This window comes from Oryzias latipes, chromosome 20 (assembly GCF_002234675.1).
Source record: "Oryzias latipes chromosome 20, ASM223467v1".
Lineage (NCBI taxonomy): Eukaryota > Metazoa > Chordata > Actinopteri > Beloniformes > Adrianichthyidae > Oryzias > Oryzias latipes.
In genome coordinates, this window is record NC_019878.2 from 21,693,614 (window position 1) to 21,711,261 (window position 17,648).

General features: G+C 41.7%; 1 protein-coding gene across 2 annotated transcripts in view; it reads left to right on the forward strand.

Moving 5' to 3' along the window:
* The first annotated feature begins 2,415 nt into the window (after positions 1–2,415).
* tmx3 (thioredoxin related transmembrane protein 3) overlaps positions 2,416–17,648 on the forward strand; it is a 42,387-nt gene continuing 27,154 nt past the window's right edge. For both annotated transcript variants that reach the window (XM_004081160.4, XM_023949967.1), the window contains exons 1-9: positions 2,416–2,523; positions 2,739–2,796; positions 3,098–3,137; positions 4,611–4,734; positions 5,080–5,125; positions 7,969–8,049; positions 8,414–8,513; positions 8,592–8,669; positions 8,869–8,935. In XM_004081160.4, the coding sequence (XP_004081208.2) occupies positions 2,433–2,523; positions 2,739–2,796; positions 3,098–3,137; positions 4,611–4,734; positions 5,080–5,125; positions 7,969–8,049; positions 8,414–8,513; positions 8,592–8,669; positions 8,869–8,935 (685 nt within the window). In that variant the 5' untranslated portion in view covers positions 2,416–2,432. The remainder of the gene's footprint in view (positions 2,524–2,738; positions 2,797–3,097; positions 3,138–4,610; positions 4,735–5,079; positions 5,126–7,968; positions 8,050–8,413; positions 8,514–8,591; positions 8,670–8,868; positions 8,936–17,648) is intronic.

Consider the following 17,648-nt stretch of genomic DNA (forward strand, 5'->3'; position numbering starts at 1 on the left):
TTTGTTTAAGAGTGACACCTTGTGGTCAATATTGTTGTTTAACACGAGAGGAAGTCCCCTGACTTCCCCCAAAAACATCCTTCATAGGTTCATTTGTGACTCTCAGTTGTCTCTTAGGTTTGAATGTGAATGTGTGGTAGACTGTCTGTGGGACCCTTTAATGGATGGGTGAAGGGTGCACCCCACTTTCACTGGATAGGCTCCAGCAACCCTTGAAACCAAATGGGAAAAAGCAGGTTCAGAAAATGTTTTATATGTGAAATTAGATTAGATTATAAACTCAAGAACTTTGAAAAGAATTTTGTTATGTTGTAAGGAGAATATTGATAGAACTAAAAGTCAGAAATGTATTCTAGAATGACAAATTTACAGTATTTATTGGATATGTATCTAATGATATTACTATGTACTGTTTATGGACAGTACACAGCTTTTGCTTTTCTTTATGTCAAAATTAATGTGAATTATAATTCTTTTACATGTTTCAAAGAAACCTCAAAAATGAAATATACCTCTACAGTATTTAAATGTACTGCAAACCCATAACAAATGATAAAAAAATGACATATGAATGCGTTCGTGTGTTATGGTATAATGTTAGAGAGAAAATGCATTTATAGAATCCTAAAATATATATGCTGTTTTGTAAAAGTAAGATTTTGCTATTTTTCCATTTCAATGTAAAAACAAAAACACTAGACCTTTTTTTTTAAGGTCTGTATATGTTTTTGAATCTTTGCTTACAAGTAAATATGCTATTAAACCAATGCTCAAACATCAATCCATAATGTTTTTTCCATTTATTTAATTCAAACGTCTTATAAAAATGTCACAAGAACAGGCAGAATCAGAAGGAAATCATTGGTAATGCAGGCAGAGTGGCACAAACACTGAGTGAGGCTCAGTGAAATGCTTAAGTCTACTGTGAGAGATTGCAAACGAGTCAGGAGTGTGGCATCCAGGAAGTGTGCGCTGGCGTTGCTGGGAGATGTAGTGCACTCATTACTTTGGAGCTCTGTCCCGCCGGTGACCAGAGGGCGAGACAGAGCTCTGACTTCTGACAAAAAAACAACAATAGATAAATGTATACACTCGCTGACAACAATAGTCATTGAGTCATTCAACTTAAGAACTTAAGACCAATATAGATATAAGCATGTTTGAAAATGAGATAGGCAGAAGCTGTAGCTTCTTTAAACCCACTCCTTTAATGTCCATTCAACTTTGTCACCAAAAAACTAACAAAAAACGAAAATACACAATATTGTGTATATGTGTTAGCTCACCTTTGTACTTATAGTTTGCATGATTGAATGAATGAAAGATTTCACACTAGTTGGTTTAAAGGCATAGGTATGCGTTCGTGAACACTATCTGTTTTGTGTACATGTTGACATGTGAACATTTTTTGCAGCTAGCAAGTGTGTTAAAAGTATTTGAGTGTGTGTGAACAGGCCCCGCCCTTTTTGTACTACATTTGAACCATACCGTAATGATAAACAACCAGTAAACCTGTCTGCTCTATGCTGCTTCATGTTCTTACCCCCCCCCCCTCTCACTATCACCCCCCCCCCTCTCTAACATCCCTCCCTCTTCTTCCCTTCTTTCCTTTTCCGTCCGGTCCAACACCAAAGATTTTCAATCATGGTTGAAATTAATAAAGTTTGGCCTCAATCACAAAAGGGGTTTATTCAGTCATACCTTTGGTTTGTCTGAAGATTAATAACCCCTCTTGTTAAAGTAAAATATGTCCAACACAAGAGGCCCTCAGCTCTCATCTGCCTGCCTAGCTGTTGGACAGGACAAGTAAAAAAAAAAAGAAAAAAAAGAAAAAAAAAAGAAAATACACAATATTTCGTTAATATTATTATCCGTATGAAGATTAGACAGTCGTCAGCATATCACATCATAATAAATAATAATGAATAAATACCCAGGCATTCATTTCAATCATCATTTGGCTCAGATACCAACAACAATCGTTGACCACATAGCTATTATCTATTGAGTGATTTTAAGTAAAGATTAAAAATAATTATTTTGTATTTATTTTTTAAACTGACAAATGTTTGGACATTGCTTTTATCCACAAATCTACGGTTTTACTAGGTTTGCGTCATGCAAACTCTTTTAAATGTTGTTCTAAGTTTAACTGTTTTAATGTTCAGTCTTCTGATTTACCTGTATCCTTTCAAAAACATTTTTCTATAATTGTTTAAAAAAAAAGAAAATAGATAGATAATTACAAAGTTTTAGTAGGCAACCTGTCAAGCACATATGAACAATTACAAAAATATTTGGAATATTTAAAAAGAATCTGAGCTATTTAAAAAAAAAAAAAAAGAATTAAAAAGCGTTTATGGTATTTAGATTTTTTTTAAATTTAGCTCTTGTCCTCGTGAACGTCTTCTGAACGCTGCGTCAACCTGCGCATGCGCAGAGAGAAGAAGTGCAGCGGCTGTATTTCCTGCTTCTTCCCACACGAAGCAATGGCACAAGAGAAAGCTTCTGTGATCCTTAGAGGTACGTTCGCTTTTTGTTTCACGCACTCCTAACATTCAACTGTGGGCATGCATCGTAAAATCAGCTCCAAACGGCCCTTAAAAGCTGATTTCGGGCGCCAAGCGGGCACGGTTAGCTGAAGCGGCAGCTTTAGCCGAGGATGCTTCAGTCATGAGGAGGACCCTGATTGACAAACGCGACCTTTCCTTTCTGCTGCTTCTTCCTGTCATCCGCAGTGATAGCGGCCGTTTGCATTACCACGGTGCTCGGCTTTGTTGAAGATCTAGATAGCACGTAAGTAATCCACTCCCTCGTTTTTTTGTTGTTGTTTTTGTTTGTGTCTCTCGTTCAAATGGTAGTCTTTGAATTTGAATATCTGTAACTTTATGTAAATTGGGTTTCGAAATCAACACAAGACTTTGGGAAATGAAAGTTCCGTAAATCGATTCAACTGTCGTAACCTCACGTCACAGTTCTGTTTGTATCTTTTTTTTCTTCCTGCTAGTGTGTTTTTTTTTAATTGAATAAGCATTTTTGGTTAAGATTTTTTTTGTTTAAAGTTATTTAAATGTGACCCTTTTTTTTTTTTTAATAGGTTTAAAGACACCAGAGTGAACGACATCTGGCTGGTTGATGTGAGTCTGAAATGACACACTAATCTGGGCCCATTGAGCGGTGGTTTAGTTTGGTCCTCTGCTGTCTGGAGCATCATCCCGCTGTGATGGCACCGGTCAGATGTGATCAGGGAGGGGGGCACACCTCCCTCTGTGTCTGTGCGATTAGTGAAAGACAAACCATGCATGCTGGGCAAAGGCTGGGGGCTTTATGTTGGAAAGCCTGTGTTGTTTAATGGTGACGTTTTGTGGTCAAGTTTGTGGTCAATGCTGGGACATTTTGACTTAAAGAACTAGCGGGGCTTGTTGCCTTTACAGTTATATCTATTTTTTGCATTTTGTATACATTCATTTCATCAGGCATAGAGAAAATAGTTTTTTAATTAAAATAAATACATAATCAATTGATAAATATATTCAGCATTAGCCTCGTTCATGGTAAAGAAATTTCGTTGACTTTTTATTGTACTTTTAATGTATAAATCTCCTCAAATGTCTAATTTTCAAAAGGTTCTAATAATATTTATCATCGTTTTAAAGACCCACTCCAATCAAAATAGTGTTCTTTTGTATTTTTAACATGTTTATGTGGCATTTTTCTGATGATGGAGGACGTATATGAAGAAAATTAGGCTTAAATTGGAATTTCTGAGTATTCAAATCGTTTTGAATTTAAAGTAAATGAAAAAAAAAAAGCTTATCTGTGATGTAGAAAATGCGGGTGGCGGGTCACAAGCTCCCTGTAAGCAGTGGGAAGGGGGGCGGGGTTGCTTGTCAACTGTCACACCCACAACTTGGAGGCAAATGTCTAACAAACTCCTGCAGAAACTGTGCCCTTGAATTTCGGCTAAAAATTGCATAATCATAAGTAAAAGACCTCTGGGAACGCTTTGGAAATACATCATAAAATCACCAGAGTGGGACTTTAATGCACATTCACATTAATTTTATTTTAGTTTGATAAAATAGATGGACTTAAGTTGTGGTCATGTGACCTCTTGGACTCTTTCTAATTGATATAAAGTTAGTTATTATAACCCTGTGGTTGTCATCTTAGCAGGATATGACATCACCAAACTCTGGTTTTTATTCAAAAGGACAAATAGCGGACTAACAAGCTTTACTGATGTTAAAAGACACTCAAGTTGTTGTACTGACTGATCATGATTCCAATCAGAGTGACTAACTCGGTTGAGTAATGAGGCTTTTATGAACTTTGCTGCTTTAATATTTCGTTTTTAAATCACCTCCAATCTGGAACCTAGGGGTTTAGGGTCTAAACAAAAATGCACTTAAAGCAGTGAAAAATGGTTTACAATGAATCAGTACATTATTTGACAGTTCAATATTTTTTCTTTACAAAAATCTAATTCATGTAAACCTACAGGGAATAATCTGAAATATGTTTTATTGAACATAAAATGAAATTAAATTGATTTTTTTGACGTGATGCTCTCAGTTGTAATGATAAGTTTTTCTATCATTGTCCTGCAGTTTTATGCTCCATGGTGCGGTTACTGTAAAAAACTAGAACCCATCTGGGATGAAGTGGGGGCGGAGCTTAGGAGCTCCGGCTCGCCAGTGCGTGTCGGAAAGATGGATGCAACTGCCTACTCAGGTGAGGAAATGACCATATTTTACAACTGTGCACAGATGTTTCACTCAAAAGTATTTAAGTGATTTTTTTATTATTTTTGTTCTGCGAAAAATGCTTTAATTTTAATAGTAAATATTTAAATAATTTCAAGGAAAAGTTAATTGGATTTTATTATGCTTGATTAAATAATTGTTGTAGATTATTTGAAGGATTTAAGATGATAAACAGATTATTAATTGGTACTTGGAAATATTCATACTAAATTCTCATCTCTTGGTTAATTTTTCACAATATTACATCTTTAAAGAGTCATTTTTCAGTAAATAAATAAGAAGAGTTTTTACATTTTGAACGTTTTTGTCATAGGAATGGCGTCGGAGTTCGGCGTTCGTGGTTACCCCACCATAAAACTGTAAGTCTCTCTTTTCTGACAGTCGAGCAGTTAGACGGATGGTTTGTTTTCACCCTTTAGTTTGGATGTATTGATTCCTAAGTGTATTTATTTGATCCAATTTCATAAGTAAGTTACTTTGATCTCACTAACAATAACATTCAAAGCAGAAACAAAATTATTGCCAAAAAGTTATCCATCAAAAGAGAGGAAAAATAAAATCTCAGGGAAAAAGGTAAATGGATTACACACGGAGAATGTGTGTTTATACGTGACAAATGAGTGTCAGATGTTTCTATATGTATATTTATTTATATTATAATAGATGGTAGGAGCACTGGGTTTGCTAATAAATTCGGTTTAATAAGGCTTTTACTTCTTCTTGCTGGCTTTTGGATATTTCTTGTTTTTAATTTTTTTTTTATTTCTTTATCTTGTCCTATGTTTCCCTGTACAGCATATTTCCTAAGTATGATGATATATCAGTTAGAGGATATTTATATTGTTTGCTTTTAAAAAACAAAGATGGCTTCAGGAGGAGTCCCTCTCGTATCTCGGATCGTTTCCCCTGACCTTAGCTGCGTCTCCGTCGCCTCTGTTTAGTTGTGGAGACGCTTTTAGAGAACAAACTCGAGTCTGGAGGGAATCAGGTGTTGTTGCGTGTTTTCCCTCAAGGCGTCGGTAAGTGACTGATGTCTTTCGCACATTTTAAACGCAGGTTTGATTCCATTTGGTTATTAAAAATGCTTTTCTTTTGGGGATACGTCGTAGTAAATGTAGCTCCTCAGTTTAGCCTGGATAATCATTCTTTTTTTTTAAAGATCTTTAACTGCACCTCTGGAGATCAGCTTAACAAGAGAGGCGACATTTCCTGCTGCTTTTGTTTTTTTTTGTTTTTTTTTGGCCGGCGTAGCACATCACAAGGCATGACTTTAGGTAGACACCAGCTGCTTGATAGCCGAGCTCATGTTGACATGAGATAAACGAGAAGAGGTTTCTTCACATATCTGAAAGGGATTCATTTATCAGCAGGTCCCGGTAATGGGCTCCCCGTTCAGTTTCATCAAGCTCATTTGGGAAACTGCCACAAGTTCACGGCGTGTGATGAAACATGAGCCATCTCCCTTGATGACAGAGGACGACTTGATTTAGAGTTGGTTTCCCCTTGAGTTCATTAAACTCTGTGGGCTGCTGTAACCTTAGCAATCGTTAATGCACCCTGCTTGTTGGAGCACCTTGACACAGGAAGATTAATTAGAAAAAGCTCTTGGAAAAAGAGTTTCTTGTGTGTGTTTTTTACCCCATCAGAGATGCTGTGACTTAGATTAAGTTGACCTTTGCGGCGGAAAGAGCATCTTTGGATTGCTGCAGATTCATCAGAACACTCTTTTGGCCACATTATGCTCGTCAGGTGGCTGGAATAACAACCATTTCCCCAAGAATGCATCACACAGCAGCAATTTCTGTTTTTCTTTCTTTCTTTCTTAGAAGTAGTCTAAAAAATATACATATAAAAAAAATCCTCTCATAGCTGCCATATGGCATCTACTCAGTCAACAAAGATTCATCAAAAGTAGAAGAATAATAGACCCATTGGGGGTATTTTTGTATCTAAAATCATACAACATTTAAATAGACAAGTATTTTCCAGATATTTAATCTCACTTAAAATCATAAAGCCTTATTGCACCCGTATGGGGATTTGAGCACTTCTGGGCGATGCTGTCGTTAGTACGGTGCGAGTACTGGCTCCTTATTGTACCTAACGGCCGTGCACGTGATAACATTAGTAGGGATGCCCGCACAAACCACACTGTCTACGCTCCCCGTGTCTTATATTCAGGTTACATGATAGGAGCGCACACTTATCACATGACCAGCACTAAATGGGCTCCTTGGCAGTTCCGTTGGATTTGGGGGTGGTTTATAAAAAAATAATAGGAAAAATCTGTACAACGATTTTTCCTGCATTTGACCTATTTCACCCTTACGTGTTGTATAAGTGTCTGCTTTGACCTGTTGCTCACAGCATGCCCATGCAGCATGAATATCTTTGCTCTACGGGTTCACCGACTGGTCTACAACCGTGATATTTCAACTGCGTACATTTCATTTTTGCCCGCAGGATTCCCCGGAATGGGCGGTTATGACCAAGGCTTAAGTGGAGTCACGAGACTCTTTAGTGTTGTTGGTTTGGTTTTATTTCTTTTCACAGAACGCTTCCTTATCTTTTCTGCTTTTCGGCTGAAGGGTTTTTTTTTTGCTCCGATCAAATGTTCCCCTCATTGGTTGATCTGTTTGTAAAGACATACCTTCCCCCTGGAAAACGTTTGGCGGAAAATGATTATCTGCCACATTGAAGATTCTGTGACTGTTGTCATCCAGGCATTTGAATGTAGTCAGTTTAGGAGTTTCATTTGCCTCGGAGGCACGTTAACGTTGGGAGTGGGGTCATCTGGACCCCACAAAATAGCACAATGGTTTGTTCTTTTAGTGTTTCTGAACCCATGCATTGCTTTTTCTTTTTCTTTCCCCCCATTCCTAATCCTTCTGCGCTCCGTCTGATGGATTACTTTGGTTGTTTCGGCCTTTTTAACTTTCACCAAGAGCCTCTTTGACCTTAAGACGCCCTGCTCTTTGCTTCATGATAACAAATACAAATGTCACTCCTGAAATTGGCTCTAAATCAAACTCAACACTGTTATGCAGCAACTGTTTTATTGTTTCACCCTTTTTTGTTTTTTAGATAAAAAACACAGACAAACGTTGCTCTTGCATTTAAGCATAAATCTATTTGTCAGCGGAAGAGCAGAAACAATGGATCACTTTTCACTTCTGCTTTGTCTTTGCCTTTTTGTTTTTAGGCTAAAGGCAGATCTCGCATACAATTACAAAGGACCAAGAACGAAAGATGATATCGTGGAGTTTGCCAACAGGGTGGCAGGGTAAGTCGCAGGCTTCAAACAAAACGGAGCACAACTTCGCTTATTTCAAAGGAAAAAGTGCTGCACTAATGAGAGCTGTCCAAGCGGGCTTATCATTCCAGGCCATGTTTGTTTCCTAGCTCAATGCTCCACTTTAAACCTCTGTATCGCCTGAGCCCGACAGCTTCCCTGCCTTGAGGGGGAACCGGGCTTGATCCGTGACAGTGGGCTTGATCAAAAGCTTGGCCCCGAGTTTCATCCAGGGCTGCAGAGTTTTGATTGTCCACCAGGTGGTGCTGTTGCCTCAGAAACCGGACTGGAAACCTCAGGAAGTGTTGGATTGGAGGCTGCATCCAACGAGCTGATCTCTGTTGGTTTCCCGCAGACCGGCCGTGCGGGCGCTTCCCAGCACGCAGATGTTTGAGCACATGATGAAACGGCACGACGTCCTCTTCGTGTACGTTGGCGGGGACTCTCCCCTGAAAGTAAGCGCTGTTTGCGTCGACCCTTTAAAAGTGTGTCCGTCAGGTGAAAAAGGTCTGATGAGAGCTTCTGTGTTGCAGGAGAAATACAACGATGCAGCCTCTGAGCTCATCGTCTATACATACTTCTTCTCGGCTTCAGAGGATGCCGTGCCAGAGGTACAAACTTCAATTATTTTTAAATATAACAAATAAATTAAACTCATATTCTGATTTATGTTGTCAAATGTAAACAGAAATTTGGGATATTTCGTATACATTGTGTTCTCTTTCAGATCTCAATTGATAATTTATTGATAAGATCTAAAGACATTCATTATTTTTACTCAAAGCCCTTTGTTATTTTATTATTTTTCAGTCCATCTCCATGCCGGAGCTTCCTGCGGTTGTGGTCTTTAAGGACGGAGATTATTTTACCTACGATGGTGAGTGTTTTGCCACTTTTCTTAAACTCCTCGTCCTCTGGTACCTTGAACTGCGTTCCTCTAGTTTTCCGTTCCCGCTTCCCTCCTTTCATCTTCCTCACCGCACTGACTTGACTCGGTGTGCCGGGCCCATCATGAAGCACCCAGGGTTCTGCCACGATTATATGTGTGTGGTCAGGCCAGTGATGTTGTGGTCGCTTGTCTCTGGGCGTACGTACATAGCGGGCCTCTGTGCACGGACTGCCGTCCTGAGTGGGAGAGACCACAGTTCAAAAAAAGAAACTTGTGCAGAGTTTGTGTTATGTTTGCAGGCCAACAGCTTAGTGAATCTCAAATAAAACTAAACCAAACGGGTGTTAAAGTCAAACGTGTGGCCACACCAGGTTCATTTCCAGACAAAATTCTTCAGTTTTAGGCGTATTGTTTTTCGGATAATTCACGGACAAATGGGAAGTTAGAAGAAAGGAAAATGAAAAGTCAAAGTGTTATGATGAGAAGTCACAAAGCAGAGTAAGGCTCACGGTAGATACTTTAAACTTAATTGTGGAATAAATTAATATGCCACAAAAAACAAAACATGCAGACTAAAAGATCAAAATAATCACTCGGATCCATAATGCTGGTTTTACTGTTTAAAGCTGTTATGCTGTTATGTTGGTTGGTTAACAATAAAAAAGTTTCTTAGTTAAGTCATTTGATAGTTTTACATGCTAAATGAATAATATAGATCTAGATTGTATCCGCTTAGGTTAAAGAAATAGCCTGTATCGTATGGTTTTATTATGAACTCATATATTGAGATGAGCATCATGTGAGAGGGAAAGAAACACAATCCTAGTGAATAGGACTTGTAAAATGCCAAAAAAGAAGCATGAAGGAGTTTCCCATCCTCAATTCCCAGCCCCATGCCTTCTGATGTGCTGGAAAGAGATCCAAAAGGTCCATATTTCCACGGAAACGGTCCTAAAGCTTTCTGGAAGTGTGGAAGCTGTTTGAGTTGCAGAACGTGCAAACGGTAGAGGCGTCACACGCCGCTTGTCTCATCTTGCTCAGGCTTCAGCGCGTCAGTGTGAGCTCTCCTCGTGCCTGAAGGATCTCCTGGATGTGGAGCACGCACTGAATGTGAGCCGGCAGGCGAAAGCGGTAGTACAGGGCGTCCAGGCACAGCGCCAGCACGAACGGGCTCCAGTAGTGGCAGTTGGGAAGGTTGGGTGCGCGGTGGGTCACCCGTAAGACAAACGTCACCTCGGCTGCCGTCTTCGGGGTCACGTGCGTCTGCTCCACCTGGCCGTTGCGGAAAGCGGGCTTCCTGACCCAGAAATGCAGCAGCAGGGGCTCTCCGCACAGGATGCTGACGACGAAAACGCCGCTGGCCGCAGATTCCTCCATGACCCTGATCTGGAGGGTGTTGTGGATTCCGTGCATCGCCATGGTTGGCGCATCGACCTGGATTCTGTCCTGCTTTCCTTTCATAGAGAGAACAAGGCAGTGAGAACGTGGATCAAAACAAACTGTATTTCTTTCAGCATAAAGCATTACTTACAGGGACAGGCTGCTCCTCCCCCTCCTCCCCCCTGAATCCCAAAAATGCAGTTTCCTGTCCCTTCTCTTGTTTTTAATCACCTGTAGTCTCCAGCATCTCCTTTCTGTCTGCAGCGGCACATCTCTCTCCACACTGGCCTCCCTGAAATTGCTCCGGCTGAATGCTGGATAAGAAAATAAATGAGTGGCGGCCACCTGATGCGGTTTTCTATTACCCTCCCTTTGCATGATGATCTGTCTCAAACTTTTTATCAAATGTTATTTGGCTAAACCTCCAAAGAGATATTTGCATAGGCACCCAGTGCGTGCTGGGATATTATATTGCAGGACTTGCATATTCTATTTTTCGCGAGCGAGTATTGTTTTAATCTACAGGCTTTAAAAGGGTGACACTTCCCAGAAGATGCAAATGTCTTTCATCCTGCTCTTCCCTTGGCATTTGAGTTTTTTCTTTTTTGTCACGTAGCTTGAGAAGAAGCAGATTCAAAATAGTCATTAGACATTAACTGCACTCCTGCTGCTCTTCTGTTTTTGTTTCTCAGGAAGAGCTCCCACTGAGCAGAGCCACTCCGCCCGAACGCAACCTCTTGCTTTGTGTAAAGTTATATTCGACATATTGTTGTTGGGCTTTGATAGCTGTGGTGCGCATCACAAACGGCGGCGTCCCTTTTGAAGTGAAGCATAAGAATGTGGTCCTGCAGAACAGCTCATACATATTTAATTACCCTAATCTTCTGTTCTGTACGGGGACACATGCAGGTCCGCTCTGTTGTCGTGCCTTAAGCGCTGAGCAGGTTTGATCACTGTGTGTTTTGAAGATAAAGACTGTGTCTGTCATGTTTGTGTAGAAATGAAAACAGACTCATTTAACGGGAATATTTGTTGAGTATTCACCTGTTGCTGCTTAATTCACACATAAACTCATTTCATACTTGGCTCTACTTCAAAGTTGATCTTACATTGCTTCAGTGGTCAGTGTCTCCATTGTTTGTAAAACTGCAGGTTTTCACTGCAAACATGACTACCTGAGATCACTCTCATACACAGACGTGCACACCGGGCATGTGATGCGAGTTCAAGAACATGCTGAACATACTAGAGAGCATCTTGGCCCAGACCTTTACTTTCTCATAGGACTGCGCGGTATGAGCAATACGCGATAATAATTGATCAATAATTCGATGACGATACATGAACAAATAGCAAATTCAATTATACTCCAAATGACCCTAGTCCACAAAGGAGGTAAACATCTAAGGTAAAAAGGCTCCATCCGATTGGTCAAATGCATAAATGGATTCTTTTGATCCTTCAAATACTTCAAGCTGCCATAAGATTGTTTTAGCACATTTAAGGTGACCGTATATAGCAATTTTCGTCGTATTTCACGAAATTCGTATTGCACAGCTTGATACCGCGCTAACGATAAATATGCGATATATTGTACAGGCGTACTTTCACAGCTCTATAGACTACGTGCACGAAAGAACTTCCGGTTAACTTCCGTGTTTCGAGTGTGAGGCCGACAACTTCCTGTTGGTCGTGTTATTGTTGTGGGGAGTTTTGTTGAGTTGCTAGTTTTGAGTAAATAGGAGCGGATTTCGGGTAAAAGAAAGGCGTTTGGTGTTTCAACGCGTGACAAAGACATCACAACATTGTTGTGTATACCCGTGTGCGAATTTGTCAAAGTACAACAGTACTAATATAAGCTTTCATAGCTTTCCAGTAGATGTGTCGGTGAGAGCCGAATGGATGGTGAACACGGCGGGAGGACTTTACCCCAAGCAAGACGAGTCGTGTTTCGTATTTGCAGCAATCGGAAAGAAAATGCGTCATGTAAACACGCCGATCAGAATACTTTGCCCCGGTCAGACTCGTTCGGATCAAAATTTCTTTCCGATCGAGATAGCTGGGTATACCGATCGTTTATCCGATCGTGGAGCATGTAAACGGTCATTCCGATCGTGTGTCACTGTTGCTCTGGGTTACGTCATGCATAGACGGTGTTTCGCTGAGAGAAAGCTTGTGAGCTCATACGGGACCGATCAGCGGCTCTGCGGACGCCCCGCGTAAAGCCCCGCTCCGCTCTCGCCCCGCTGGGTCTCCCCTCTCTTTCACCCCTCACGAGGGAGATGCGGGGGGGATGCGTGCTCACTGACGTCTGGACCCGGCATCCGAGCTCTGCGTTCGGGCTCCGGTGCCAGTGGACCGAGTGAACCTCTCTGAGCAGAGCAGCCGGATTTATTAATGTGTTTGAGGGGAGGGTGCTTTGTTACGTGTGCGTTTTGTTATGTGTGAGAATTCGAACTGCGAGCCGAGCCGCCGCTCTGGGTTAGCGGCTGCCGGACTCGCGAGGACAGAGCAGAGCACACAGTGTGTGTGAGCTTTTCAGAGCAGAAATGCCGCTCAGTCCTTAGAAACTGTTCAAAAAATCACGACACATGGAATTGTGTTTCTAATTGTGCCCCGACAAATAAAGGCTGATGTTGTTAGGAGAGGCTAACAACACTGGCTAACACTGGGGTGTTCTTCAGTTCTGTTCTTCTTCCACAAAAAAAGCACTGACCACAAGGATTAAATATAAAATGATGAGCGAACAGGCACTTCATAATATTCATAAAATTAATAAAAGCACGTTTGGAAGATCGCCTCGTATGTTACCGAGCTGCTGCATAATATGTGACAGCACAGGTTTGTTTACAACGGAACACATTTCCTTTCGGTATTTTCGACACTATATATTTTAGACACGATATTTTGCCCATGTAACCACGCACTGGTCGACAATCCTGTAGATGTCGTTCACGTCGATTTTCGAGAGACCTTGTAGAAAACGGGCGAAATATACCATCTTTCGCAATCAAAATCTGCCGTGTCGCTGCTATAGAAGTCGCAAGCCGGAAATGGTCGGCCTCACACTCAAGGCGGCGGAAGTAGAACTCCTTACTTTCGTGCACGGAGCCTATTGCGAACTATAAGTGACTTGGTGTCACAGAATTCTGGTCGGGCAGGAACAGCAATTATTCATTTCTCCTTCATGAGCAATTTTCAAACGATTGGCACTTCTGTGAATTAAAAGGGACGCCATCCATACATCACTACCAAATCAGAGTCCCCGATTGGTCAAAGATGGTAAATGGCGTATACTTGTATAGCGCCTTTCTTCCTACAAGGACAAAGTGCTTTACAGTCACAGACCTATTTACCCAGTCACACACACACTCATTCACACACTGGTGGCCGCTCCGCTGCCAAACACAGGCGTCCGCCTACCACCAGAGGCAAGGTGGGGTTCAGTGTCTTGCCCAAGGACACTTCGACTCGGGAATCGGACCTGCAACCTTACGATCATGGGTCGACCGCCCTACCGCTGCACCACGGCCACCCCAGTTGAAGTGATTTAACTCCAGACACGCGTTCAATGGCTGTGCTTCTCTTAACCTAAGAAATTGTCTTAAAAACCTTTGTAGTGACGTGTGAATGCAAGACTTTTGAACGCGTTTTCATTGATATTTATTTATTTATTGAAGTGGTTGCTTGAACGTGTTTTACCAAGCCTGGAATTACGGCGTTTGAGTGATGTCATCTTCTGCGCCTTACTGCGGCTCCCTTCAGGGGGCGCCAATGTGAATTACCCGCCTCCTTCTAACTCTTTTCTCTCCCATACCGTTCACCTCCTCATGTCCTCCCCCTCTACATCCAGGTCTTTTCTTCTTACCTGGTAGCTCCAACCCCAGCATCATTTTACCAACATCAACATCATCACTCTCAACATGTTCAACCAACTCCAACTGCTTCCCTGCATTTATCTCCAAAACATGATCTGTTCCTCTGATGGATTCATTCTTGGTCACTCACTAAGAGAACCTCGGCATCTTCATCTCTGCTGCCTCAAGCTCTGCTTCCCGTCTCTGCGGCGGCCTCTCCAAGCCAACAACATGGCTGCTCTCACCACGGTCTTCTTTCTACACCTTTCACTCTGTTGTCATGCAGGAAACCTGCTTTGCACACGCCTTGTCACCTCTTCCCACAGTCTGAAACATGTGGTTGTTTGAATGACACCAAACATTTGCCTCTAAAATCAAGTAGAATTTCAACGAATACATAAGAGTAATGGTAATCAGATTACTGCCTCAGTGTCACTAATCTCTAGGCCATTTTATCATGTATGTCAAATTTATAAAAATATCTATAAAGTCACACTCTAAAGAAAATGGTGTTTTTAACTTCTTCTAAAGGCCCGTACACACCGGGACGAATATTCGCCAGGCGTTATTCGCCAGCGTTTTTCGCCACGGTTTTTGTGTTCACACCCAGGCGATTTTCGCTGACGATGAGCCGAGCGAACATGCAATTTCATTCCCTGACATTAGATGGCGCTTAATGTAAAACAGAAATACTCCTGTACACAAGGTGGCGCTGCGCAACTTTACGCTTCTTAAAGTCGCTTTTCACTCAGAAGAAGAGAGCAAGTATTTACGCGCTTGTCAGAATCATACAAAGAAAACATGAATATTTCAAGCACCAGTAGCTCCAACTGGTGCTTGTTTCGGGGATATTTTAGAATGTCCGTCATTATTTCTTCGCGGCAGTGTAGACGCTACTCGGCGTCTATCTTCTTCGCTGGTATATGTGCTCAGCAAGGCAGTTTTGTGTTTGAGCGCCCCCAAGTTATGTTTTACTGTAACTTCAGAGGCTCCAGACACGTGTGCAAAAGCGCCATTCTCATTGGTCGAATAGATTTCGACGCGACACGTCAAAAAAACAAACGAAACCGAGGCGTTTTTTTTTTTTGACGCGTGGCGTTTTTTCGCGTCGGTGTGCACACTCTCATTGGTGCCCTTTGTTTAGTCGAGAGGCGTTAAACGCCGGCGAAAATCGCGCGCGAAATTCGTCCCGATGTGTACGGGCCTTTAAGGCGTTTTTTTGAGGATGTATTTAGAAAATTACCCATAAGCTTAGAATTGCATTTAAGAGTATTTCTTTATTCAACTCGCTGTGAATCAGGTTGTGAAAATGCAGTTTGAAAAAAGCTTTTAGCGGTGACGTAAGGGCTACGAAAAGGTCCATGCAGGTCTTGGTTTTCCTAGTCTGAAGGCCCGTTCACATCGGGACGAATTTCGCCGGCGAGATTTTCGCCGACGTTTAACGCCTCGTGACTAAACAAAGGGCACCAATGAGAGTGTGCACACCGACGCGAAAAAACGCCATGTGTCAAAGCGTCAAAAAAAAAAAACGCCTCGGGTTCGTTTTTTTTTTTTGACGCCTCGCGTCGAAATCTATTTGACCAATGAGAATTGCGCTTTTGCACACGTGTCTGGAGCGTCTGAAGTTACAGTAAAACACAACTTGGGGGCGCTCAAACACAAAACTGCCTTGCTGAGCACACATACCAGCGAAGAAGATAGACGCCGAGTTGCATCTACACTGCCGCGAAGAAATAATGACGGACATTCTAAAATATCCCCGAAACAAGCACCAGTTGGAGCTACTGATGCTTGAAAATCGGCTGGGTGTGAACACAAAAACCGTGGCGAAAAACGCTAGCGAATAACGCCTGGCGAATATTCGTCCCGGTGTGTACGGGCCTTGAGCTGGAATCTGGATCTAAACTGTACGGCTCCAACATTGCTCGCTGTGGTTGGGGGGTGTGAGGAGCTGTTAGCTAGCATGAGAGCATCTGTATAGATGCATGAAGTGAAGAACGGTCTTTCTCTGCGTCCACCGTTCCACCCACACAATCAGAGGGGAATTTCTGATGAACTGGAAAACAACACAGGAATGCTTTTACTTTGGCTAAAAACTGCATGATTGTTATCAAACGACCTCTGGAAACGCTTTGAAAATAGATCAAAAGATGATCGGAGTTGGATTTTTCTGTATGATGAGGTCAGACTTTGCAGCTCTGGTTGGGTTTTGGTCAAATGGCTCTTTTATTGTGAAAGGTTGCAGGCCGCTGGTTTAAACTTGTTTACTTCTACATCTATTTTAGATGTTTTTTCTGCTTTGTTTTCAACTTAACATAACTTCTTTTGAAGTGATAAACATTGAAACCTTTTCTTAAGGTGAATTAAAGATCATTATTTTTATATTCAAATATGGAATTTGGGAATTTGTCACTGCTAGAAGTGCTTTTAAAGCACTTGCCGTTCCATAATGAGGGGCATAAACGACGAGGTCTCCTTTGGTGGCAGATGTGTGTGTGCACAGTTCTCTGGGGGCTTTACCCATGGGGGGTTACTTTGACAGTAAACAGGATTTGATGCTCTCAAAGTTTGGGCTTCATTATTGGTTGATGGCGTCGGCTGTATTTCCTCATTGATGAAGCTTGTTGTTGTGGGCGAGCGAGCCTCCGATGCAGATGATTGGCCGCAGGTCACACTGCGCTCTGGAAAAACAACACAATGACTCCAGATTTACATCTGCCCATGAGATCACATCATTGTTGTTTCTGCGAACTGGCACGTCTAATTTAGACCCGTGTGTAGAAAAAGTTACGCCCACTGTTGGATCTAAATGTAATAAATGGGACTCTCTTATGTGGCAGGCCTTGAAATAATGGAGATGCAGCCTTAAAAGAGCAGGTGAGGTTACCAAATGATTAAACAAAAACTGTGCTTTGATGCAGAATCATAGTGTGAGGGTTGTGGATGTGTGAATTCAGTTGTGCAAAACGAAAAATAAAACATTCGCAAAGGTTTTTGGCCATGGCGTTGAGGAGTTGGAGGAGCAGCGATAGTTGGGAAACCAGGGCGAGGCAGCGCTGCTCCACTGTGCCTCTCTGAAACGCTGCCGAAGCCTCAGGAGCTGCATCTCAGACACTGCAAGCTTCACTTGGCTAGTAAAAGTTCAAAACAGTCTGAAGAAGTGTGAATTTTTGAAGCTCTTGCCAGGAACGAGGTCAGCTTAGATTTGAAGGGGGGCCATCAGAACATCAAGATATTTTTCACATAGAAGTTTTTGAGTTGCTGCATTTTCTAAGTAAATTCTTAAACCATAGTCTACTTTTGGCTTCGGCCAGAGCTTCTCTTTTGTCACCTTTTCCCTAAAACAAATGGATTTCCACCAACTGCAGTCAGGAGTTCACAGAAATGTGTTTTTTTCCCCTCGCTGCCTCATTATCATACCGCCTTCTGTTCCGTTTATGGTCATCGATCTTTTTATCCTCAGC